The sequence below is a fragment of the Lepus europaeus genome, chromosome 1, assembly GCF_033115175.1.
Source record: "Lepus europaeus isolate LE1 chromosome 1, mLepTim1.pri, whole genome shotgun sequence".
Lineage (NCBI taxonomy): Eukaryota > Metazoa > Chordata > Mammalia > Lagomorpha > Leporidae > Lepus > Lepus europaeus.
Window position 1 is genome coordinate 162,921,729 of NC_084827.1, and position 17,598 is coordinate 162,939,326.

At 41.1% G+C, this 17,598-nt stretch overlaps 1 protein-coding gene and 1 pseudogene across 7 annotated transcripts in view; one reads left to right on the forward strand and one right to left on the reverse strand.

The window, feature by feature from the left end:
• The window catches only part of USP37 (ubiquitin specific peptidase 37), a 97,773-nt gene that overhangs the window by 39,827 nt on the left and 40,348 nt on the right, over positions 1 to 17,598 (reverse strand). For all 7 annotated transcript variants that reach the window (XM_062191781.1, XM_062191773.1, XM_062191766.1 and 4 more), the window contains exons 10-11: positions 6,041 to 6,202; positions 409 to 540 (exon numbers count right to left, since the gene is read on the reverse strand). In XM_062191781.1, coding sequence (XP_062047765.1) covers positions 409 to 540; positions 6,041 to 6,202 — 294 coding nt within the window. The remainder of the gene's footprint in view (positions 1 to 408; positions 541 to 6,040; positions 6,203 to 17,598) is intronic.
• Positions 1,546 to 1,690, forward strand: LOC133768822 (U2 spliceosomal RNA; annotated as a pseudogene).

Below are 17,598 nucleotides of genomic sequence, written 5' to 3' on the forward strand. Positions count from 1 at the left end.
AAGGTTAGTTTGTTTTACAAAATGTTGTATGGCATTTTTTTTTTAAAGTTTTATTTATTTATTTGAAAGTCAGAGTTACAGAGAGAGGAAGAGACAGAGATCTTCCATCTGTGGTTCACTCCCTAAATGGCTGCAACAGGCCAAAGCTAGGAGCCAGGAGGCAAATACTTGGGCCATCTTCTGCTGCTTTCCCAGGCCACTAGCAGGGAGCTGGATTGGAAATGGAGAAGCCAGGACATAAACTGTGCCATACGGGATATGCTGGTGTTGCAGGTGGGTGCTCTACCTGCTAGGCTACAATGCTGGCCCCTGGATGGAATATTTTAGAAAACTAACAATGACAATTTAATTTTTATTATTCAACAATATCTGAGCTAAAGGGTTACTCAGTAAGTACAAGACAATTACCTGAGAAGTGCATTGAATGGAATTTTCTTCCATGGAATACCCTGCTTAAGCAAGTCGTTTGCAAATGACTGGAGTGAAAATAAGGATTGTAAAATAGCATTCATATAGCAGGTATTTCCCAAGTTGGAGAAACTGAAAATGAAAGAAACAGTGCTTTAGAAGACAACAATAGTTTCTGAAGTCTGTTGGGTATTAGCAGGGTTCTCTTCCTGAGCATGCATCACCAGGAGGGCCTGTGACCATACACTGCTGGACCTACCCCAAGCTTCTGTTCCAGCAGGTTTGGACAGAGGGTACAAATGTGCATTTCTAACCAGCCATCCAATGATGCTGATGTTGAAGGTCTGGGGACAATACTTTGGGAACCACTGCATTATAACAATAACTGTTTCTTCTAATGGAAAATTATCTTTCAGATGGCTGCTAGTGTGACTAGGGACTTAACCAGAAAGGTATTCATTTTTATTTACTATTTTCCTTTTTACATTTTCTTAAGTGTATTTCCAGAAAAGGAATTAATGAGTTATGGAATATATATATGTGTTTAACAGATATTGCCACATCTTTCTTAAGTACACATATTTAAAAAATTTTTTATCTGGAAATATTTTTAGGCTTAAAAATGTTGCAAGAACAGTATTCTAAAATGCACCAAGCATTAACACTCTTTAACTATGTGCTTTATATTTCATACTCCCTACATATTTTCCTCAGACATTTGAGATGAGTTGCATACATTGAACCCCTTTTGTTCTAAATATTTCAGTGCGTATTTTATAAGAACAAGAACATTCTCTTATATAACCTGACTATAGTGATAAGCATCAGCGAATTTAACACTGATAAAATATTTTTATCTAATACACTTTAACACAGTTAATACAATTTTGTCAGTTGACACTAGAATGTTTATTAACCACCCCCCGCCAACTTTTTTTTGGTCTCCCTTAAGTAAAAGACTCAGTCCAGGATCACAAGATGTTTTCACAACTCTTTAGTTTCCTTTAATCTGGAATAATTCCTCAGCTTTCTCTTTCATGACACTGCTATTTTTAATATTCCTCCTTTCCCATGGTTTCTAATGAAATGTTCCTCATAATTGAGTTTGTTTTTTCTTTTTTAAATTTTTAAAATTTTATCGCTTCTCGGCCTTTTGGCTAAGATCAAGTGTAAATTTTTAAAATTTTATTATTTTTTTGAATATGTTTTTATCTCATGATGAGAATCACTCCAGGCTGGAAGAGCACATAGTGATACCGTGTCCTTCCAAGGGCATCACATTCAGAGATACACGATACTCCTGCACTGTCCACTGATGCTGTCAATTAAGAGCAGCTGCGAGAACTTTCACTTCTATGATAAGAGCCTGGAATTATCTTCCCACCACAAATGGCAAGAAAACAGTAACAGATAGAAAACAGACTGGAGAACAGTAGTGTAAAACTGCACCCCATAACAAATGATGTTAATCCGGAGGCCATGGTGATCTGCAGCCCAGGAAGGGCCCAAACAGAAATCTTGTTCAGCTGAGCTGAGCTGGTTCAGGAGGCTGGGGCGGAGTACCTGAGAGGAGGGAGCTGCACAAAGGAAGAGCTCCACAAAAATGCACCGGACTCCACTTGCGTATTTGGCTGACTACCTACCTGTGCGTGGATGCGGTAAAACCCCCAAGGCACTAGGCCAACACTTCAAGGAAAAGAATAGTTACGGGCCAAGCAGTGCTCAGAAAACATGCAGGACCTAAAATCATTAGAGTTTTCACATGTCAAAGTGGAGAGACCTAGATAAATTCAGAGTATTTTTAAAAAGATTGATTTATTTATTTAGAACGTAGAATTAGAAAGAGGCAAAGGCAGGCCGGCGCCATGGCTCAACAGGCTAATCCTCCACCTTGTGGCACCGGCACACCGGGTTCTAGTCCCGGTTGGGGCGCCGGATTCTATCCCGGTTGCCCCTCTTCCAGGCCAGCTCTCTGCTGTGGCCCAGGACGGCAGTGGAGGATGGCCCAAGTCTTTGGGCCCTGCACCCGCATGGGAGACCAGGAGAAGCACCTGGCTCCTGGCTTCGGATCAGCGCGATGAGCCGGCCGCAGCGGCCATTGGAGGGTGAACCAACGGCAAAAAGGAAGACCTTCCTCTCTCTCTCTCTCTCACTATCCACTCTGTCAAAAAAAAAAAAAAAAAAAAAAAAAGAGGCAAAGGCAGAGAGGGAGAGATCTTCCATTTACTGGTTCACTCCCCAAATGGCTGCAATGGCTGGAGCTGAGCCAATCCAAAGCTAGGAACCTGAAGCTTCTTCCAGGTCTCCCACGTGGGTCCAGGGGCCTAAGGACTTGGGCCATCTTCTGCTGCTTTCCCAGGCACATTAGGAGGAAGCTGTGTCGAAAGTGGAGTAGCTAGGACTCAAACTGGCACCCATATGGGATGCTGGCACTGCAGGTGGTGACTTTACCCACTACACCACAGTGCTGGCCCCAAATTCAGAGTATTAGTAGAGACCCCAAAGAGGTTAAGCCTTAGGAATGAAGTAAAACTGATACTTAAAAATAAAAGCTACTCTATTTAATCAACCTCAAATAGCTAAATATAATTTTCAAAACAATCAAACCCATTTGCAGACAGGGAGCTAAAATAATTTTAAAATATGCTGCTATGATCAGCAATGTAAAGAAAAAAACTTGGACATAAAAAGACAAAAGGGGGCCAGCACTGTGGCACTGTGGGTTAGGCCACTGTCTGCAGTGCTGGCATCCCATATGGACACTGGTTCAAGGCTCAGCTGCTCCATTTCAGATACAGCTCCTTGTTAATGTGCCTGGGAAAGCAGCAAAGGATGGTCCAAGTGTTTGGGCCCCTGCACCCACATGAAAGACCTGGAAGAAGCTCTTCGTCCTGACTTCAGACTGGCCCAGCCCTGGCTGTTGCAGCCATTTGAGGAGTGAATTAGTGGACGGAAGAACTCTGTCTTACCCTCTCTTTCTGTAATTCTTTCAAATAAAAAATTCTGACTTTCTTAAAAAAAAAAAATGGAAATTACAAAATTAAAAAAGACCCAAATTACAGGCTGAATATCCCAAGTGAAAACACTTGGGACCAACAGTGCTTATCAAATATGGGATCTTTTTGATTTTAAAATATTTGCATATCCATAATGATATATCTTGGGGACAGGATCTGGTCTAAACATGAAATTTGCGTTTTGTTTCATAAGCTCTGTGTGTGTGTGTGTGTGTATATATATATATATATATATAGAACCTGAAAGCAATTTTATTTTAAGGCAATTTTATGTTACTATCTTCTCCCCTCAATTTATAATGTTCTTTGTATATAAGAAATACCAGCCCTTACATGTTGAAAATAGTTACTACTAATTATTTGCATTTATTTGTTTTTGGCCATGCAAAAATCTTTTATGTTAGTTAAGCATATCAATCTTTTCTTTCTTTAAATCTTGATGTTGAATCATATTTACAAAACCCTTCCCTACACCACAGTTATAGAGAAATGTATTCAGAATTTCTGCTAGTACTTGAAGAGTTTAGCTTTTAACACTTAGGAATCTGACTCATTTGGAATTTATTTTGTAATAGCTAAATGATGAATTTAATAATATCTTTTCCAAAATGACTATATAGTGATCATAATATTATTTAAAAAGTTTTTCTTTGTCCTTATAATCCCAACTTCCTATTCTTTTCCAGTGATGCCTAATCATGTCTCAGTATAGTTAGTTATACTGAATTTATAATTTATAATCTCATAGGGCATTTTTCACTCTTATTTCCTCTATCCCAGTATTTTCTTAGCTATTACTTTGTTTATTTTTACATGAGTTTTTCCACATCAATGTATCAACTAGTCCTGCTTTTAAGAAAGCTTTAACAAATATATTTATTTATTTACTTGAAAGGCAGAGTGACTGACAGAGAGAAGACAAAGCAACAGAGAGATCTTCCAGTTGCTGGGTCACCCCTCAAATGGCCGCAGGAGTAAGGAACTCCATCCAAGTCTCCCAGATAAGTGGCAGAGGACCAAATACTCCATCATCCAGGTGCATTAGCAGGAAGCTGGATCAGAAATGATGCAGCAGGGATTCGAACCTGCACTCTAATATAGGATTAACATGCTGAGCCACAGTGCTGTCCCCAGGATCGCATCACACAAACTGTTTTAGAAGAGCTCTATCTTGATGGTGTTAATATGTCCTAACCAAAACCAATGGAAGTTCTTGATGTATTTAAATAGACTCTGTGCCTTTTGATTGTTGTATAGGCCCTCTCCTATAACCAGTTCAATGGACTACCAAAATCAAGACCTGTAATTAGTATTTTGGAACTTAGTATTTGATTTTTTTCTTTCTACTAATGATTTCTTCAGTGCTTCATTTAAGTCTTCTAATTCTTCCTTTTTTAAAAATTTATTTATTTATTTGAAAGGCAGAGTTACAGAGAGAAGGAGGGACTGAGAGAGATCTCCCATCCCCCTCTTCACTCCTCAAATGGCTGCAATGAACGGGGTTGGGAAATGCTGGAACTGGGAGCCAGGAACTTCTTCTGGGCCTTCCATGTGGGTGCAGGGGCCCAGATATTTGGGCTACCTTCTGCTTCTTTTCCAGGCACGTTTGTATAGGGAGCTGGATTGGAAGTGGAGCAGCCAGGACTTGAACCAGACCCCACATGGGATGCCAGTGCTGCAGGCAATGGCTTAACTCACTGTGCCACAGTGCTGGCCCCTACTCTTTCCTATACACTGTTTTTTTAATGGAATCCTTTAAGCATCCTATCCTCAGTTCTCAGTATCCATAGGCTCTGGCAGCAGAAGTAGAAACACTGGTATTTTTGCATCTCTATTGCAAAGGGCATTTGCAAGTTAAATAGTGTCTTCAGTTACCCTGAGGTACAGGCTACTTGTGTTTTTCTTTGCATTCCTCACTGATTTTATCTACTTGTTTTCGGAAGGATTTGTGAGGAAGACCTGAACAGGCAGCCTTCATTATTCTCTACATCTCACAGCTTTCTACTCAGTTTTGTTTGTTTTGAAGTCTATTTATTTGAAAGACAGAGTGAGATCTGCTGGTTCACTCCCCAAATGCCTACAACAGCTATGGTTAAGCCAGCCCAAAGCTAGGAGCCCAGAACTCAATCCAGGTCTCTCACAGTGGGAGGCAGAGGGCAGGGATCCAACACTTCAGCCATTAACTACTGTTTCCCACAGTACACATAGCAGGAACACTGGAGTGGGAAGTAGAGCCAAGCCAAGACTCAAATTGCTGAGTTAAGGCTCAAATTGTTAAGTGTTGAGATGTGGGTGTCTCAAGTGGCATTTTTTAAAAAGATTCATTTATTAAAAGGCAGAAAGAGAGAGAGACAGAGACAGAAAAAAAAGAGAAAGGAGGGAGAGATAGCTTTCATCCACTGGTTCACTCCCCAAATGGCCACAATGCCTTGACTGCTTTACCAAATGCCTATCCCAGATGTGATAAATCTTAATTTTTACTTTCTAAATATTTTAGAATTATAATTGATATGACTCCTTTGCTCACTGTTTTTAGAAGCAAAGCATACTTTAGCTGAATCACTTCATGGAAAAAAAGTGAATGTGTATTTACATTGTTATAAGAATTTACCTACCCCTGCAGCTGTTGCTGTTGGTGAGAAGCAAGGGGCACTCTTGGTTTGTTCCAGCCAGTATAATCCTGGTTACATCTCAGTTTTTTAACAGAAAGAGGGGCTGGCTGAGGAAGAAATCCCAAACTTCTTTTGGCAGATGGTGTTTGACCTGAAACATTAGTCCTATGAAAAAAGAATAGATAAGAAGCAAAATAAATTTTTGAGTGGTGTTTATTTCTCCCTAGTTATTCAGAGAATACAATGTCTGGAAAAAAAAAACCTTAGAGAAATATTCGTAATTATTATAGGGAAAAACTCAGATGTAAATTAGTAAGTGTTGATATGTAGGTAGATTATGGATTATGTACATTCTTAATCTTTCATCAAAACAATCATTAATGACAAAATTATATAATTTCACAATTTTGCTCAATCTTCTGTGTGCAGAGCACACATCAGTTTACCAAGTCTTGAAGAGGCTTCCACTATTTCTACCAGAACAAACATCACAACAGTCTTACCCAATCCACTTGAGAACTCCCTCCACTTCATATGACTAAAAGTGGAAATGTCAGTCTTTTTTTTGAAACAGAGTTAGTAAGAGAGAGAGAGAGAGACAGAGAGAAAGGTCTTCCTTCCGTTGGTCCACTCCCCTAATGGCCGCTACAGTGGTGCTGCGCTGATCTGAAGCCAGGAGCCAGGTGCTTCCTCCTGGTCTCCCATGTGGGTGCAGGGGCCCAAGCACTTGGGCCATCCTCCACTGCCTTCTCCGGGCCACAGCAGAGAGCTGGATTGGAAGAGGAGCAACCGGGACTAGAACCTGGCGCCCATATGGGATGCCAGCGCTGCAATGCGGAGGATTAATCAAGTGAGCCATGGAGCTGGCTCCCGGAAATGTCAGTCTTTTAAATTCTCCTAGATATTGTGATTGTTTTCCAAAAGGCTGTGCCAACTCATGGTTTTTAAATGATTTATTTATTTATTTGAAAAGCAGAGAGTTACAGAGAGAGGGTGACAGAGATAGCTAGCTATCTTTCATTTGCTGGTTCACTCCCCAATGGCTGCAACCGCTGGTGCTGGCCTGGGCCAAAGCCAGGAGCCTGTAATTTCATATGGGTCTCCCACGTGGGTGCAGGAGCCAAAGGATTTGGGCCATCCTCTGCTGCTTTCCCACGTGCGTTACCAGGGAGCTAGACTGGAAGTGGCTGGGACTCAAACCAGCACCCATAGGGGATGGGCTTAACCATGTGCCACAACACTGGCCCAATTTACACTTTCATCAACAGTGAATTTCCATATTTTTTTCTGTATGTCTCCATTAGTCATTATCAGAAATATTTTTACCAATATAGTGACATTTGATCTCATTATTTTATTTGCATTTTCTTGATGACTACTGAAGTTGAACACATTCTTGTTTTCTCTGAATTGCTTTTATATAACCTTAGTTGCTTTTTTTTTTTCTTTGACAGGCAGATTTAGACAGAGAGAGAGAAAGAGAGAGTGAGAGAGAAAGAGAGGAGAGGTTTTCCTTTTCTGTTGGTTCACCCCCCAAATGGCCAACACGGCCTGCGTGCTGCACCAATCTGAAGCCAGGAGCCAGGTGCTTCCTCCTGGTCTCCCATGCAGGTGCAGGGCTCAAGCTCCACTGCCTTCCCGGACCACAGCAGAGAGCTGGACTGGAAGAGGAGCAACTGGGACAGAATCTGGCACCCCAACCGGGACTAGAACCCAGGGTGCTGGCGCTGCAGGCAGAGGATTAGCCTAGTGAGCCATGGTGCTGGCCATAACCTTAGTTTTATACTGATTTCTTTTTTTCTTAAAGATTTATTTATTTCTGAAACTGAGAGTTACAGAGAGAAAGGGAGAGACTGAGAGCGAGATCTTCCATCCACTGGTTTAACCGCCAGATGGCCATAATGGCCAGCACTGAGACAGGGCGGAGCCTGGAGCCTCATCCAGGTCTCCCACATGGGTGACAGGGGCCCAAGCACTTAGGCCATCCTCAACTGCTTTTCCCAGGCCATTAACAGAAACCTGGATCACAAGTGCAGCAGCTAGGACTCTAACTGGTGCCCATATGGGATCCTGTTGTTGCAGGCACTGGCTTTACCTGCCATACAATGCTGGCCTCTTATGTTGATTTTTTTAATGAGTACATAGTCTACATAATAATTCTTTGTGTATTATGTGTTTTAAGTTTAGATAGCCCAATTTGTCAATTTTTTAATCATTTTGCTTTTAGTGTCCTATTTAAGAAATCACCCTGTAATATAAGGTCACAGAAATGTTTATATTTTCAGTTTTAAACTTTTTTTTCTCCCTAATTTAGGTCTTTACTTGAAAGTTTATTTTTCTGGGCCGGCGCTGTGGCATAGTGGGTAAAGCCGCCACCTGTAATGCTGGCATCCCATATGGGCGCAGGTTTGAGCCCTGGCTGCCCCACTTCTGACCTAGCTCTCTGCTATGGCCTGGGAAAGCAATGGAAGATGGTCCAAGTGCTTGGGTCCCTGCAGCCACATTGGGAGACTTGCATGGGAGACTTGAAAGAAGCTCCTGGATTAGGATCAGCTCAGTTCTGGCCCTTGGGGCCATTTGGGGAGTGAACCAGTGGATGGAAGACCTCTCTGTTTTTGCAACTCTGCCTTTCAAATAAACAAATGTTTTAAAAAGAAGTTTTATGTATGGTGTGAGAAATGAATATCACTTGTTTTTCCATAACGAAAGCCAGTTGTCTCAAATTGCTTATTGTCCGGCTAGGTCATGTGTTAGCCAGTGTCTCATATTTTGCTTTAAAAAATTATGAAAAAGAATATTCATTTGGAAAAGGTATATAAATATCAGGTATGAGGATTAGCAAATTTTTACAAAGTAAATACTTGGGGCCAGCACAGTGGCTTAGTAGGTTGAGCCTCTGTCTGCGGCACCGGCACACCACGTAGGTGCTGGTTTGAGTCCTGGCTGCTCCATTTCTGATCCAGCTCCTTGCTAATGGCCTGGGAAGGCAGTGGATGGCCCAAATACTTGGGCTCCTGCACCCACATGAAACCTGTACAAAGCTCCTTGCTCCTGGCTCGGTCTGGCCCAGCTCCAGCTGTTGTGGCCATTTGGGGAGTAAACCAGCAGATGGAAAATATCTCTCCTTCTGTCTGTAACTCTGCCTCTTTAAAAACAAACAAATAAGGGGGTCAGCGCTGTGGTGCAGCAGGTTAACAGCCTGGCCTGAAGCGCCCGCATCCCATATGGGCGCCGGTTCTAGTCCCGGCTGCTCCTCTTCCGATTCAGCTCTCTGCTATGGCCTGGGAGAGCAGTAGAAGATGGTCCAAGTCCTTGGGCCCCTGCACCCACATGGGAGACCCAGAAGCTCCTGGCTTCGGATCAGTATGGCTCCGGCCATTGTGGCCATCTGGGGAGTGAACTAGCAGATGGAAGATCTCTCTCTCTCTACCTCTCCCTGTAACTCTTTAAAATAAATAAAATAAATCTTCAAAAAAATAAATCAAATATCTGTGTAGCAACTATTAACATGGAAATACCTCAAATGTGTCTTTTCAATCACAGCCCAAATCTGCCACCCTGAAAGTTACCATTAGCTATTAGTTTTATCCCTGTCAACCCCTAAATTTTATAGTTTACAGTACAGTATGTATGTTTCTATCCTTTAACTTTCAACCTTTCTGCATCTTAATACTATAGCTGTTTTTCTTTTACATAGCATATAGCTTTTTATTCCTTTAACTCCATTATGTTGGGGCCAACATTGTGGCCTAGTGGATAAAACTACAGCCTGTGATGTGCCAGTTCATATTCTGGCTGCACTACTTCCAATCCAGCTCTCTGTTAATGGCCTGGGAAGTAGAAGATGGCCCAACTATTTGGTCCTCTGCACCTATGTGGGAGACCTGGAGGAAGCTCCTGGCTTCTGGCTTCAGTCTGGCCTAACCCTGGCTGTTGCAGCCATTTGGGGAGTGAATCTGAAGATGGAAGATCTCTATCTTTCCCTCTCTCGTTAAAAAAAAAACCAAAACCCTAGTGTATCTTTTAAATGGAACATTTAGTAGGTTTACATTTATATAAACTAGTATTTAAGTTCTACATAGCAAAATTTAACATCAGTATCATTAATGATTTGGATTTATATCTTCAAGTTTATTATGCATTTATTATTTGTTCCATACATAAATTAATTTTTAAATATTTTTAGTTATTTATTTGAGATGTAGAACTACAGAGAGAGGAATAGACAGATAGGAAGGTCTTCCTTCCACTGGTTCACTCCGCAAATGGCTGCAATGGCTGAGCTGGGCTGATCTAAGCCAGGAGCCAGGAGCCAGGAAATTCTTCAGGGTCTCCCAAGCAGATGCAGAGGTCCAAGTGCTTGGGCCATCTTCTTTTTTCTCAGGCCAAAAGAGAGCTGCATTAGAAGAGGAGCAGCCTGGACATGAACTCACACCCATATGGGATGCTGGCGCCGCAGGCATATTATTTCATTGTCTTCCTTCTGTTAGTTTGGAATATATTCTTTCAGGAATTAAATGGAGTTCCTAAAAATCGTATTATTTATTAAAAACAAAACAGTTTTATTGAAGTATAATTGACATACAGTAAAATGTATATATTGAAAACATGTAGTTTTCTAATTTGACATGTATACATGCATGAAACCGTCACCTTGATTAAGATCATAAACATATCCAAAGGAATCCTAGGGGTCCTCCATATCTTTCCCTTCCACTGTTCACCACTGTGGCCTTATCTTCATGAGCAGACAATTTTTCTAACAATATAGAGTATCTGGCATTTACTACAATCCCATATAAATCACATCACACAACACACACTTTTATGGGGCTTCTTAGATTCAGCCTAATTATTTTGAATTTGCAAATGCTGCTATCATCTATCAATATTACATCCTTTCTATTGCTCACTCCTCTTAAGAATATACCACACTGGAGCTGGCACTGTGTATGTAGCCCGTAAAGCCACCACCTGCAGTGCTGGCATCCCATACGGGCGGCGGTTTGAGACCCAGATGCTCCACTTCCGATCCAGCTCTCTGCTATAGCCTGGGAAAGCAGTAAAAGATGGCCCGAGGCCTTGGGCCTCTGCACCCACATGGGAGACCCGGAGGAAGCTTCTGGCTTTGGATCGGCACAGCTCCGGCCATTGCAGCCAATTGGGGAGTGAACCAGAGGATGGAAGACCTCCCTCCCTCCCTCCCTTTCTCTCTTTCTGACTCTCCATCTCTCTGTGTGTAACTTTGACTTGCAAGTAAAATAAATAGATCTTTAAAAAAAATGCCACACTATTCCACTCTTAGATTTACAGAAATATTTTGAAACAGCAGAGGATGACCTTCACTCAGCTTTCCCTAACATTACCAGAGTCTAAACGCCAAATCCAGAAAATTAACAATGATATGCTATTAACTACTCAACTAACACACACCATTAAAATTTTATGCGTGTTCCCATTAAAGTCCTTTTGCTGGTCTAGGATCCAACCTAGGGTCCACAGCACAAGAGACTGTTGTGTTCCTTAGTCTCCTCTAACTCTGATGCTTCCTCAGTTTTTCTTTTTTATTTCTTCTTTTTTTAATGACTTGGGTCCCTGTTATCCATATGGAAGACTGCTGGCATTTGGGCAGTGAGTCAGCAGATGGAAGATCTCTTTCAAATGAAATCCATTAAAAAAAAAAAAAAAAGAGTAACAGAGAAGTAACAGTGTGTCCTCCTGAGTGCATCATAGCAGAGTACGTGACAATGTGGCCTCACTGGTAATGTTAATCATGATCACTTGGTTAAAGTGGTATCTGCTGGGTTTCTCTACTGTGAAGTTACTATTCTTCCTTCTGTAATTAAGAAGTATCTTGTAGGGAGGGAGACACTCTGAGACTATGCAAACATCCTGGTTTTCACCAATCTTTTGACCATTAAGTTTAGTACCCACTGATGGAATCTGACTACATCATCACTGTAGTATTTGTCTAATGGTAACTTTACATTCTCACCTTCCTTCTGCACTCATCACTGGAATTCTTCTATAAAACAGAACTGCCAATCCTGCATTCATTATTTCAGTATGGATTAATATATATAAATATTCCTCGCCATGGGTTTAATGCAGCACTATCATTGTTACTAGAATTCTAGTTTCTGCCACTCCTACAGGCTGACTCCTGTGTCGTTTGGCCATGTTCCTATCCCTCTGTGGAAACATCCTTACTTTCTGGTCCCTCAGGATGTTACTGATATATTCTGCGTTTTCTGACCCCAAATCTGGAATCAATCATTAATTTCAAGAACCCTGGCTTCTTGTACTGGAAAATGGCACGCACTGTTCATTTCTAATGCCAATGAAATCTGACATGCTCCAAAATGTTTGGACTTTTTGAGAGCTGACATGAAGTCACACTTGACCTCTCATTCCAAGTTGCATTCAAACTGTAGATGCACCAAAATTGTTGTGTAAAATTACCTTCAGACATTGTGGATAAGGTATACATAAAATAAAAATGAATTCTGTGTTTATACTTGGGTTTATCCCCAAGATATCTCACATTTATGCAAGTATTCTATCTGAAAAATCTGAAAACATTTCTGGTTCCAAGCATTTTGAATAAGTGATACTCAACCTGTATTTGGGGACAAGGGTCTAGGCTCACTGCCTCAAGACCCTACCTGGGAAAGGAAATATTTGTATATATAACCAATGCATATAAGCACATTTACTTTTTTCCTGAATTAGTCTATATATTTATAAACATAAAGCTTTGAGTTCATACTGATACCTAATTCCAGTTGAACACCCAGGGTTCATCACTAGTCTTCCCCCTTTTCTGCTCCGACCGTGCAAACCTAGCTTTCATTATCTTCAATGTTTACTTGGTCACTGCAGGTACAAATATGAAGCAGTTTTAGAACTGCTGATTCATACCCTTGTGAGAAACAAATGTAAACCCACTAAGATATTATTATATTATACAATAAAACTATGATAGACCCACATTTTAACTATTTTTCTTGCTCTCCAATTTTTCATCTGAGTTCATTTTCCATCTGCCTCAAAACTAACCTTTAGGCTGGCGCCGCGGCTCAACAGGCTAATCCTCCGCCTTGAGGCGCCGGCATACCGGGTTCTAGTCCCGGTTGGGGCACCGATTCTGTCCCGGTTGCCCCTCTTCCAGGCCAGCTCTCTGCTGTGGCCCGGGAGTGCAGTGGAGAATGGCCCAAGTGCTTGGGCCCTGCACCCCATGGGAGACCAGGAGAAGCACCTGGCTCCTGCCATCGGATCAGCGCGGTGCGCCGGCCGCAGCGCGCCAACCGTGGCAGCCACTGGAGGGTGAACCAACGGCAAAAAGGAAGACCTTTCTCTCTGTCTCTCTCTCTCACTGTCCACTCTGCCTGTCAAAAACAAACAAACAAACAAACAAAACTTTATGATAGACCCACATTTTAACTATTTTTCTTGCTCTTCAATTTTTCATCTGAGTTCATTTTCCATCTGCCTCAAAACTAACCTTTAGGCTGGTGCCGTGGCTTAACAGGCTAATCATCTGCCTTGCAGTACCAGCACACCGGGTTCTAGTCCCGGTTGGGGCGCTGGATTCTATCCCAGTTGCCCCTCTTCCAGGCCAGCTCTCTGCTATGGCCCGGGAAGGCAGTGGAGGATGGCCAAGTCCTTGGGCCCTGCACCCGCATGGGAGACCAGGAGAAGCACCTGGCTTCGGATCAGCGAGATGCGCGGGCCACAGCGGCCACTGGAGGGTGAACCAACAGAAAAGGAAGACCTTTCTCTCTGTTTCTCTCTCTCCCACTATGCATTCTGCCTGTCAAAAAACAAAAACAAACAAACAAAAACTAACCTTTAGTATTTTCTTTAGTACTTACTTGCTGGTGAACTCTGTTTTGTATAAAAAGGTCTGCTCAGGGAGGGAAGAGCAACGTATCATATTCTTAGAATATATCTATGAGCCTGTCGGGTTTCCCCCACCCGACATAACCCTTTCTTTTTTTAAAAAAAATATATCTATGAAATACATGATGGGGCCCACGCTGTTGTATAGCAGATATGGGGGCCGGTTTGAGCCTCGGCTACTCCACTTCAGGTCCAGCTCCCTGCTAATGTGCCTGGGAAAGCAGCAGAAGATGGCTCAAGTCCTTGGAACCCTATACCCACAAGAGAGACCCAGAAGAAGCTCCTGGTTCCTGGCTTCAGATCAGCCCAGCTCTAGCCCTTGCAACCTTTTGGGGAGTAAACCTGAGGATGGAAGATTTCTGTCTGTCTCTCCCCCTCTTTGTGAAATAAATAAATTAAAAAAAAAAAAAAACATGAAATTCTCTTTATATTAATAAATTTAAGAATTTTTTAAAAAGCTATATTCACCTTCATTCTTTAAATACAGATTATTTTCACTTCATATAAAATTCTAGGTTAGCAGTTTCTGTACACTTAAATAACATTCTACTCTTTTTTGGCTTCTTGCTATAGAAAAACAAGGTCAGATATTTTTGTTCCTTTCAAGGTAAAACATTTTCTCCTGGTTGCCTTTGAGATATAATGACTTTGACTCTGCAGTTCCACTGTGACATCTCCAGGGTGTGTTTCTTTATCCTGCTTATTCACTGTGCTGTTTAAATCTGAAGTCTTTTTTTTTTTTTATCACTTTTAGAAAATTCTCAGCCAACATCTTCAAATACACTTTTTATCCCATTTGCCATCTCCCCTTGGAGACTTCAATTAGACATGAGATATTTTACTATGTGTCTTAACCTCTCCTTGTCCATCTTTTCTCTACATTATTATAGTTTCTTCCAGTCAATCTTTCAAATAATTATTCCCTTTACTGTGTCTCATATACTGAAAAAAACAACTGAAAAGATTTAATATCAATTTTTATATTTTACATTTCTAAATTTCTAATTGGTTCTTTTCAAATTAGTGATTTTATAGTTTCAAGTTTTCTGCAGAAATTTCCTCTGAAATGTTAAATATTATTCTTTTATAATCTGACTCAATTCTAAATATCTGGAGCTCTGTGGTCAACTGCTAATCTTAATGACTTAGCCTAGTAATCAATCAGCAGTACTTCATAAAATCTAAGATGCAACAAATTATGAGATATACCATTTATTTTATGTACTTATACTACTGAGAAAGAAAAAAGGCAATGTCAACCAAAGTATATCATAATTTCTGTGGCTTAGACCTACATTTTCATTACACATTGCTCTTCTTAGCAAAACTGGTTCAGGTATTTCCAACAACTCATATTTAGAATCGGAATATTCCCTCTTCTCCATTCAGGGTCATAGATTTTCAGTTTCATAGATTTTCAGATTTTATAGGCTACTACCCATGCTACTAAAGACAAAGACGCTGCTGCTGCATTTCCAAACAGTCTAAGCCAACAACATTCATTTGATTGAGTTCCATACTGAGGTTTCCTTAACTTAATAAAAGGAGTTCACAGGAGATTTTCAGACCACAACTAGGATTCACAGTCACTTCTTAAGTGCACATTCAAAGTGGTCTGATTGAAAAATGAGTGACTGCAGTTTTTCAGTAGTACTATCGGAGACGACAACCATTTTCCTTGGTAAAACACAGATGCCACAGTATCTGATGTACCTCCACTTCAAATATTTTTTAAATGTGAGAAAAATGCACATCTTCAATTTTAGAAATGCATTGAGGTACGGGATGATGCTGTTGTCTTCCAGAGAGAATTTTCGTTTAGTACATTTATTGTGTTAATGTTTTAAGAGTGTAACAATTTATGATTAACAATCTTCACATTTGATCTTAGCCAAAAGGCCAAGAAGCGATTACGATTAACAATCTCATTTCAGTGCTTGCAATTTCTAGACACACAGATAACCCCACAGAATGGCTAGTTAACTTCTAGCTTACTCTTACCCCCACGGGGAGTCATCAGTCCATAATGACACGTACAAAGCAACAGACCAAGCTCCCTACACTGGTAGGTCCTAAAGTCTAACTATGTTTCGTATCTACTGATGTCAAAAGCATGGACAGGTCTCTCAGTCTCTTCCAGTTCAGCAAATATGTGTGGAAACTCTCTGAAGCTGCTTCTACCTTTTCCTGACTTGGTTATTTCTCATTCCCTTGTCAGCTTTTCTAAGATATTAACATTTCCCCCACATAATTAATCAATTCCACTTTTACCATAATCCTAATCCCCATAGATGTACATTGTTTCTGGGCTCCAAATTTAATTCTGGTGATTGGTAATTAGTTCTAATGAAGTCCCTGTAAAAATCACCATAACTTAAGTCTTGGCATCTGGCAGTTCAAGTCTCTTAGATCTGCTTAAAAATTACTTTGGGAGTGGGACTAGTGCTGTGGCATAGCAGATTAAGCTGCTGCCTGCAATGCTGGCATTCCATGTGGACACCAGTCTGAGTCCTGACTCCCCACTTCTGATCTAGCTCCCTACTAATATGCCTGAGAAAACAGCAGAAGATGGCTCAAGACTTGGGCTACTGCCATCCATGTGGGAGATCCGTATGAAGCTCCTGGCTTCTACCTGGCCCAGCACTGGCTATTGTGGCCATTGAGGAGTGAGCCAGCAGATGGAAGATCTCTCGTCCGTCTCTCTAACTCTTTCAAATAAGTAAAAAAAAATCTTTATATATATAAAAAAAAAAAAAAAAAAAAAAAAAAAACTATCTTGGTTGAGACTAGTGTTGTGGCACAGTGGGTAAAGCCGCTGCCTGTAGCTGGCATTCCATGTGGCACTGGTTTGGGTCCTGGCTGTTCCATTTCTGATTCAGCTATCTGCTAATGGCCTGGGAGAAGCAGCAGAAGATGGCCCAAGTGTCTGCATCCCTGCCACCCACGTGGGAGACCTGGATGAAACTCTGGGCTCCTGGCTTTAGTTGGCCCCAGTCCTGACTGTTGTAGCCACTTGGGAAGTGAACCAGCAGATGGGAGATCTCTCTCTCTGTCTCTCTCTCTAACTCTGCCTTTCAAATAAATAAATCCTTAAAAAATTACCTTGGTTATTCTTATAAGTTTACTATTTGAACTAGTTTATATTTATTTTCTTTAATTCTATAAGTACTTTGAGATTTCAACTGGAGTTGCCTTCAAATTTTTAGTTAATATGGGGATAAATGGTATTCTTTTGCTTTCCCATCCAGAAATATGTTCCATCTTGTTTACTCAGTTCTTCCTGTATGCCCCTCAGGAGTCTTCATCCTTTTCTACATAAAAATATAACATACACTATTAGACTTATTTCTATATATTTCATGAGTCTGTCACATTATATATTGTTTTCTATTACATTTTTAAAAATATTTCTTTATTTTTCATCTATTTAAAAGGCAGAGAGACAGAGATAGAGATATTTTCCATTCACTGGTTCACTCCCCAAATGCCTGCAACAGCCAGGGCTGAGTCAAGCTGATGCCAGAACTCCACTGAGGTCTCCCATGTCAGCGGCGGAGGCACTGGAGCCATCATCCACCGCTTTCCAGAACGGATTAGCGGGAAGCTGGATGGGAAGCAGAGGAGCCAGGACTGAAACCAGCACTCTACTATGGGATGTG